The sequence below is a fragment of the Meleagris gallopavo genome, chromosome 13, assembly GCF_000146605.3.
Source record: "Meleagris gallopavo isolate NT-WF06-2002-E0010 breed Aviagen turkey brand Nicholas breeding stock chromosome 13, Turkey_5.1, whole genome shotgun sequence".
NCBI classification, from domain to species: domain Eukaryota; kingdom Metazoa; phylum Chordata; class Aves; order Galliformes; family Phasianidae; genus Meleagris; species Meleagris gallopavo.
This window is the reverse complement of record NC_015023.2, coordinates 12,359,409-12,369,087: the sequence shown is the minus strand read 5'-3', so window position 1 is coordinate 12,369,087 and position 9,679 is coordinate 12,359,409. Positions and strand designations below refer to the sequence as shown.

General features: G+C 41.9%; 1 protein-coding gene across 1 annotated transcript in view; it reads right to left on the bottom strand.

Annotated features, from left to right (window-relative positions):
• Positions 1-3,999: 3,999 nt before the first annotated feature.
• Positions 4,000-9,679, bottom strand: part of GAN (gigaxonin) — a 72,795-nt gene continuing 67,115 nt past the window's right edge. Inside the window, exons 10-11 of the mRNA XM_031555410.1 lie at positions 7,835-7,944; positions 4,000-6,716 (exon numbers count right to left, since the gene is read on the bottom strand). Of these exons, the coding sequence (XP_031411270.1) occupies positions 6,535-6,716; positions 7,835-7,944 (292 nt within the window). The 3' untranslated portion in view covers positions 4,000-6,534. The remainder of the gene's footprint in view (positions 6,717-7,834; positions 7,945-9,679) is intronic.

Below are 9,679 nucleotides of genomic sequence, written 5' to 3'. Positions count from 1 at the left end.
TCAACACCACCACCCTGCCATACCCTCCAGTGTACTGTTTCACTTATTTCAAGATGGAAACAGACTTTGCTTTTTAAGAAATGGTGAAACACGTGGCAGATGAGAACGCTTTCCCACTTTCACACACAAATTAATTGAACAGATGCTGCCAGGCTGAAGCGCGTAGATCATTAAGCTGAGAAATTCAAGGAGAGTCACAGTGATAAGTCTTTACAGCATACTGCCTAAACCAGGCGAAAACAAAGGCTTTCCAAAGTGGCTCTTGCTTTGTAATCAAGTGCAATTTTGTTCCACAGTGTTTTTGTTTTCTGTTCTGAAATGCACGCAGGTGGCAGCACACTGACAATTCAGAGAGGCAGGAATGATGCCTGTAAAGGCAGCCTGCAGTACAGCCCACCTTAACATCATCCCTCAGGCTGTGACTGGGGCTAGGAGCACAGATGGAAGAAACTCGTCCTTGACAAAACCAGAAGACATCTTAGCATCAATTGACGAGACATGAAGAAAGAAAGACAAAGAAAAACAAAGGGCAATATGTGGTGATTCAGAAGCACCCAGCATTAAAAATATTACATATTTGTTTTTTATCAGTAATATAATAGATGTTACTTACAGCAGGGATGCTTCTGTCTATCCTATCATTGTAATCAAATCCATCAGCTTTTACAGGCGAATGGTACAGTCTCATTTCATTACAAACATTCAAGGGCACAGGTAGGCAATGGCATTGAGCATGTTCATTTACTGATGTGCTGGGGCAGGTGTGCAGCAGCCACACACAAATCCTGCACAGATACTGGACAGCGAGGTTTAACTGTTCGCACTGAGAAGTTCCAGACTTTCAGCACATTATTTCAAATAACCTTTAAATGCTTCTCCTAAACAAGTCTGACACATAGTAGTTCCAGAAATTATCATCTAAGCAGCTATCCAGAATAAGCTATTAAAAAAAAAAAGTCTTTTAAGATTTTGTATCACTAACAAATTTACACCATTATCAGCTGTTGGTAGCAGGTTATTGTTTAATACCCCCATTACCATAAATACCTTCTAGCAGATGATCATCTAATTCATTAGGCACTTAGAATGGTTTTAATGCATTGTTTGAGGTTACCTGTTAATAAGGAATTGAGAAAACTGGTTACTGGAGCACAGCAACAGTCAGGCTGCAGTGTTCCACAGGACAAAGCTGACTGGAGTCGTTGCTTTAAAGCCTGGTTGCAATCCCTCCCATTTGAATAAACAAACAAAAAAAAAAACACCAAATCATAAGATGACCTATCAATGACATTCAGAGCATACAGATGTCATCTTCACAGCAGTGCTTCACCCACATCTTACCAGCTTTACACTGGTATCTCCCAGTCAGCTTTATTGGCCCAGCTTCTCCACCTTCAGACGTCTCTCCTTCCTTTTCTTGCCAAAGCAATGTGCTACAGAAAAGCAGACACACCCAGCCCAGCTCAAGGCTCAACAACAAACAAGAACAACAGCAGATGGCAAATATCAAAAGGCTACAGCATCAGTGACTGCAGCACAGGCCCCAACTCGGTCTTCAGTAGGAAAGTACTCCAAATTAACAAAGAATAAGTAGCCTCTGCCTCAAAAAACAAGTATGCACATAATTAACATCACACTCTGAAAAAGCTGTTTAATTACTCCAAGGAATAAAGAGAACATAAACCCTAAAACCTTGATGCTTATTACAGAAAGGATCCGTGCCCTACATCAAATAAAAGTCTTTTGAAAGCGTCACTGAGCGGCACAAAATCACTCCTTAGTTAAAATCTGAAGTATGCCCGTGTCCTTGGCCATATCCACACTGCCCCAGAGACAACCTTCCTCCTGCAAATAAGATGAATTCAACTGAATTGTACTTTATCCAAGTATTTATAATTTTAAATATTAAAACCTATTGTCAGCTGCCATTTATCATACAGTTGCATGGCATCAGTGCTCTAATAGAGAGCAGTGTCCGCATGCACCACACGGAGTGATGGCTGAAGGCAGCTGTGAGGAGTAACACAAAACTGCAGAACAGTACTAAAAAAAATAAAATAAAATAAAAAAAGATTTACAGTGTTTTAAGTAACATTCATTAAAAAAAAAAACGCTACTCTTTTCTGGAGCACAGTGAGTTTTCAGCACCTCCATATATAACAGAAGAGTTGAATTACTGCTATACACAGAGGAAACAGAAGTTTGGCACTTGTAACAACTACTGTTTGTTATTGCATCCTGCACTTGGCATGGCAAATGTGCATCACCAAAACCCAGGCAGGCAGTACAGACAGTGCAGTTACTGAGCTCACCAGAGATGCTGCAGCCAAAGCAGGGAAAACACTCCCTAAACCCTTTGCTTCTTGTTCTTCTGCATTTTCCAAGTCACGCAGGCATAAAAAATACTGCACAAAAAAAATTAATTAAGCTGCCTGATGTTCTCTGGAAGGAGAGTTGGTAAGAAAGCCAGGCACTTGGGACCTCTGATGGAAACACTTGTACCTTCAGCAAGAAGTCTGACTCAGAAGCAGACGCTGTGACACGCAAGTCTTGTGCTGTCAAACACAAGAGATGAAGCCTGTCTGCACTCACCACTGAGCCAGCTTGTTAAGTTTGCCTATCGTGTAATCTCACATTTATTTGAGTTCAATTTAAAGATGAGGCACTGTCAAAGCTACTGAAAGCCACTTGACCCAAACAGTTGAGCTGATACAGCATTTCCACAAGTGAAAACTTGAGGAATAGCTGATGAATTATCTAAAGATGTGCAGACCTTGCTGCAGTACAGAACAGTGCAGAACACAAGGCCCTACACAGGATATCCCTTTTTCAGCTTAGGAAGAGGATGAGAGTTGGAACCCCAAGGCTGGAGAGCAGTCCACACAGGACAGGTGAGCAACAGGAACCAGGCCAGGAGTTCTGTTATCCAAAAACAATCTCTCATACACAGGAAAAAGAATAAAGTTCCTTTTTTTTTTGGGGGGGGGGGAGGAAGGGAGGAAAACAGAGGTAGGAAGTGGAGTGAAAGGGGAAAAAAACATCACCATGACTCCTGTCTTCTGCAGCCTCCACCCCATAACTGGTGGCTTTCTGTTTCAGTTACCAGTTTGTCCAACCCTATCACAGTGAAGGGGAAAAGACCACACCTGCAGTGTGGCCCAGCCGCTGTGTGGGACTGTGCTGGGCTCAGTCCAGGATACAGCCACCCCAAACCTGCAGTGGTGAACGCAGTGTCAAGGGGCACAGGGATGAAAATCCTGGCCCCAAGAACCTCAGCACTACAGCTGCCTGCTGCCCTGATCCCCAGAAAGCAGCACAGTGCCGGGCAGCTCACTGAGAGGACGGCTCAACGAGTTACCTGTCGGGCAACTGTCTGGATTTATGAAGGCTGACTCAAGCTGGAAGGAATTGAGCTGGACTGGCTCAATTAAGAGCACCATGCCAAGCAAGGACAACTTAAATAGTTACTAAACTGCCAAATCATTTGAAAACTCCTGGATTGCAAGCTGAGAAAATGCAGGAGCTGCTTCAGGCGCGGTTTGGCCATTCCGTGCAGGGGAGGCAGGTGCCAGGGCAGCACCTACAAATGAACCCAGATCAACCCTATGGCTCAGAAAGCTGGTCAGTGCCTTCCACTCAGTACTTCTGGAATCAAATCCTCCCTATCAAGCCAACCGTCACTTCCACCTCGCATAGAGACCAGCCATCCACCTTGCACACCATCAGCAGTACAGCAGGGCTCTCTTTAGGAAAGCAGGGCCCTGTTTTCCAGGCCCAGCTCCAGCCTGGGGCACAGTTTCACATTCCCAGAGAGGCACTGGTCACTGAGCATGCCAACTGACACCAACTGACACTTGCCACCTTCCTCTGTGCCTAGCAGCTCTCCAGGAACTGCTCACTAACGTAAGACAAAACCACAGTGCAAACATTTCCAGGCAAGGCCAACAAAGACAATTTTGAGATCTCAGGAGCGCCTACATTTTTGCCTTGAGTACGTACCTGAAACTCAAGGTGCAGGTGTTGGCACAGGGTTGGTCCCTGACCTCCAGCCACATGCTAGGAAATAAAGTTAACTGTTTTAGGTGAAGAGACTTAAGCTTCTTGATCAAATCTAACTGAGCACGTTTGCACGTTTGCAATTCAGTTCGGTTAGAGCAGAACTGCTCGCTTTATTTACCTTAAAAAAAAAAAAAATAACAATACCTACTGTTAATCCTACTTTAACTGTAAACATTTGTTCAATAACTTTAACCACTAAACACTGCTAATGTATATATGATTTGGATTTATTATGTGCATTTATTACTTAGGCCTTCTGGACACTAAATGCCCTCAAGTGTACTGGGGAGCTACAGGGACTCAGGAGATAGCAGCCTGCAATAGTCTACATACAGTTTCTGAGAGTTTTCTAAGCACTTAGAAAACCAAGTTCAAATACTTAGAAACATTCAATCTCATCGCTTTTGAATACAGGATCTCAGCACTTTTCCTAAGAAACAAAATTAACATTAAATTTTTGAAGAGGGGAGGTTTTATAGATAAGCCAACAGCACTTGATTTATTTCACATGATGGCTGAAGATGGAAATAGTGGTTCACATTTCTGTAGTAAAGCATTATATATAAATTTAAAATCTAAAGACTATATATACACACACATATCAAGTTTACCGCAATGCATAAATATATAAACTTTTTTAATATGCCATCTAATAGAGGTCAGAAAATTGATGTCTATAGTTCAAGTTTTGCAGCACTTCAGCATTGTAAAAAATAAAAATAAATAAATAATGGCCAACAGATTAATTGCTGCCCTCTTTTGTTGCCTTTTTTTTCCCCACCCCTTTTCGCAGATTCAGAGTAATTCCCACTATACATCAGCACTGTGGAAGGACTGAGCAAAAGCAAGTTTCAGAAAGTCTCGTCAAGGAATCTTTAGTTGAATACAACTCTTGTATGAGTTCAGGATTGTATTTCAGCAGATCTAAGGAGATTCAATAACAGTGACAAAGGTTGGTGCTAACACAACCGAGGGCAGATTGGTGTGTCTGAGGTCCATGAAGTTGCAGCGTGGAAAGTACTGTACTTAGTTATAATACTGGTTATACAAAATCTTTTTCTGAAGGGCAGGAGGCCTCATTTCTATTTCTACCTTTCTCATTTTATTACTTTTAAATAGCCTTTAAATAACTACAAGTTGCATCCCACCCATCATAAACAACAGTGAAATCAAGAAGTGAGGTAAAGTGTTCTACCAGCCCATATTTACCAAGAACAGAAGTCAGTCAAACATCACTACTGATGTGAACACGACTCAACAGGAAATAAAATGCAAGATACTGAATTCCTCACTATAACCACACCGTAAAGCCCAGCTTTCAAAGTCAAATAGCAGTAAACAAGACTCTGTGCCCTAGCATGGAAGTCATTAGCAAACCAACTTTTGATCCCAATTTAAAATAGCCATACAAATTTCCTGCAAGTGATAATACAAAAATCTGATTTCTGTGAAACAAGTGTATCCTTGCCATATTTCACCTTTGCTCCAGAGATAAAATGTTTCTATAATCCTCAGTCTTAAAAATAAAAAAAACCCAACATCCTCCTAGTTTTCAAGTGCCCTGAAATAGGAAGGAACACAACCTATTCTCTTTAATTTCTCAAGCTTCGTTGTCTTCTACCAAGAGCAGCAGTTGTCATGAACCATTCCAAAAACCATTTCCTCTTATTGCAAGGAAACGACCTCCAAAACCCCATGCAGAAACACATGCTGCCCATCTATACACCAGTTCATCAGGCTATCCAAATGTCAGCATAAAAAAAGCCACAGTTTACTTCTCTGTAGTATACTGCATCCGTTTTAGATTAGTCCATTTTAAATATATTAAAAATATTTTTCGGAATGAAAACATTGCAAATGAATGAAAAACATATGTACACACACCACCACCATTTTTAGGCACAGACCTTAGCTTTGAGGAAGGACTAGAAGTGAAAGGTGCAACAACCAACGCCTCCTGTGGCATCACAGTCAAACAGCAGTCTTTGCAGTACACCAGGGAGGTTGGTTTTCATATAGTTTTCATATAGTTTTCATAATATTCTGCATATTAGAGCTATCTGGTCCAAGATAGCGCATTTATTCTTATCGGTTCCCCCCAAGGGAAACGCACCTCAAATCTTTCTCTCTTTTCAGTAAACTTCACTAAAGGAATACCAGTTCCCACCAGTTCCAGACACAGCAGATCTCCTTCAATAACGCACTGTAAAGTCCAAATGGTTACGACTGAAGGTGTTTCCTCGACCCCCCCTCGTTTTCCCCCTCTTCTTTTTAATGTTTACTTAAGTTATTTGTTCCCGAAACAAGAACTGAGACTCAAGCTTTATAAGCATTTAAAACAAAAACAGTTACCATACCAAAGCACAGCATACAGTGTAAGTTTCAGTTGTAATTTCTCAGCTTTTCCTTTATATAGAGCTACATATGGTGGACTGCGCAGAACTCTTCCAGTCTCCTCCACTGCCAGCACACGGATCACGGGGAAGGTACGCGGATGCGGAACAAGCCCTGCTGGAGCTGCAGTCGGAAGAGCTTGCAGTTTGCAATCCTCAAGGCTGCACAGCCAGTACGGCGAAGGTCCGACGGGAACAGCGGCTTGGTGCGCTGCCACGTCCCCGTGCTTCTCTTAAACTCCCTAACGTAGTCGTAATTCGTACCTAAACCCACGTGTGGAGAAAGAGAGAATGCTTAAAGACATATTGGACCCACCAAGCACATTTCAACTCTGATAACGGAGATGTGGGAACAAGAGCACGCACAGGACTGCGGATCGGCTTCTGGACACACTGCTGAAATCCTTCTCAAAAGGAAACTGTGACATTTCTTCTATCCTAATACACATCACTTGGACTTTTGCTGTTCTATATTCTGTAGAAAGCCCTGTTTTACACATACACAGCCATAAAACATGTACTCTCCCACACATCTTTTACAGCGGGGCCAGATGCTGACAGCTGTGTGGGAGGAGTGCTGAATGTGTTTGTCAGTACACCTGTGTGTGGTTAAGACTTAGAGGTAAGGGCCACTACCACAGCCAGGGAAAGCACAGGATGAGGGCCCAAAACGCAGAACCATCTGCTTACTGCTGCAAGGATGGTGCAGCAATTGGACAGATCAATATGATGGGAAAGGCATTACAAAGGTGCGATGACAAAAGGACGAGCACAACAGAGAGGTGCTATAAGGAAAGGGAAGAAGACTAACCCTCTGATACAGGTGAGCAAAGGTTCACAGAGAAAAGCTTCACCAAAGATGGATCTCCAGAAAGATCCTTCCTCAGTGGCAGTCAGCCCTTAAACGAGGTTTAAGAGAGGTGCAGCTAAGCTGCAGCCTTTCTAGTCACACAGCTGAATTGCCTTCACCTGTGCCCCCTGGGCTGACCAGGTTCTTTCCCCAGCTGCTCATTCAGTGGTTCGGGCTGGGACTCAGCAGTTCTCATACAGATGGGATGAACAACCCTGGCACTAATTTTTGTTCTCATATTTACATGTATGCATTAACAATCTCTTAGACTTGATTTCTTCTAATCTTCAAGAAACAAATCAACCAAATGTTTACAATGCTCAATTTCTCTTTGAAGGGGTCCAGCAACAACAACAAACCACTATAAATCTCTCAACATCTAGCATTAACCCCCTGAAGACAACAGTAACAATGTAATCTGATCTATAATTACAGAGAACTGAAGTTCTAGGTTCTTATTCTACATGTATAATATTAAAAAAAACATACTAGAAGAAAATAAGCAGTAGAAGTTATTAGTTTTAATTCTGACCTGTATCAAGATCTCCAATCACGTAAATGCTGGCTCCAATAGGCACAGCTCCATACACAAAAGAAGAGCTAGTTGGGATACATAGGTTCTGGTCATTTAGATAAATCCACCTGTAAGAAAATAATAACAGAGAACTGTTAAATGATTTTTTCTTTTTATCTAGCACGTAAAAAAAAAAATCCAGGTTCTCTTTCCAACCACCATCCTTGAGCAAAAAGCAGAGTACACAAGTGACTTTAAAAACTGCTGGGAACGCTGTCCAGTTCAAGACAGTCCTGGCTCCTCCTAGCTGGGAAACCCACACAGTACTGCCATTTCTCAAGTTTTGATGCTTCATGTTGAAGTTACTTTATTTCAGAATTGCTTTACTCCATAACCCAATCTGAAATAAATTCTTACAGACAACCAGTAATCTTATGAAGATAGCAATCATATAAGAGCTCTTTCTACAACAGCTGCAACAATCAATTTTCCCTACAAAGACAACTTCAAGCAACTTTATCTTAAAATAAAAATCATAATTGTAATAGTCCACAGCACAGGAAATAACATGTTGCTATAGCAAGGGCTTGTTATGAAGCAATGCCTTCCCATGTATATTTCCCCAACTTCTTCAATTGCACGTTATCAGCTACAAGAATTCCCTTGCCCAGTGAGAGGAACGCAGCACTTAGCAGTGCTTCATTTTAAACAAGGCATAAAGATTGGAATTCAAAAGTTGTAAGAGATTTGGAGACAGAAACATCCTCTCCTTGGAATTTAAACAGAACTTCTCAATCACGTATCAGGCTCTTCTCCATCACTTCCCAGCTCCTTCTATAATCTTACAACTCTCCCGTGTTCACATTTAAGATATCACATCTCAACACTACATCAGCCCGACCTTCCTAACAAGTGAAATACACTTTTCCATGCTGAAGCCTTTGGTAGCCAAGTGAGTACGTACTCATTACCCACGGTGGCCTTTAAGGATGTCCCCTGTCTGGAGTTATCAGTCCCCTCTCTATGGCTTTGAATGAAATTTCTGCCACTGCACTTAAGCAGCTGCTGTCATCGTTATTATTACAGGCCCTGAAGACAATACAAATTAACGATGCTTTAGGTGACCACTCCTGGATCTTTTATTATTTAATAGTTTACAGAGAACAGGAAAGTTGGATAAGCCTTGCCAACAGCTCCATCTATTTTCAATCCCACACCTGGTTAATTTGAGGGAAAACTTCAGAAATATTCTCACAGCTGACCTTTGAAAATCCTGCATTGCCCTAACCCGTGATTCAGAAGTAAGCCTCCCTTCTGGCACCAAAGGAGATGCTGTTACACACCATTTGTCTTGGGACAGCTAATCCCTTAACTTGGCTTTCAAAAGTTTCTCTCCCCAATTTTGTGTCTGTGCTATACAACAAATGATTGGGATTTTAGGAAAAGCAAGGGAATGGGAAAAGCATGGGAATGTTGTCCTCTGCAACAGCTAACTACGATGAGAGGAAAGCAATCTTTTTCTGAACCACTGCAGCTCTGTTACACCACAAAACACCTTTCAGCAAGTTTCAGTAGCTCCCTTCCCTTGCCGTGGGAAAGGAACAGATTCAGTAGTTTCACATTTAGCACCATGTTACCTCAAATTAGGAAGGGTGCATAAAAGGCAGAGAAATGGAGGAGAAAGACTGTAGGTTTGTTGGGGAGGAAGGGGTTGTTTTGCTTTCTAGTGTGAATACAGGACTATGTCAGGGGAAGGAAACACATAACACTAGATGGGTTATTTTAGCTACTCATCAAGTTCAGAAATCACATGAACTCTGGGGGTTGGCTCCACTAGAAACCCAAGGTTCCAGTTTAAATGAA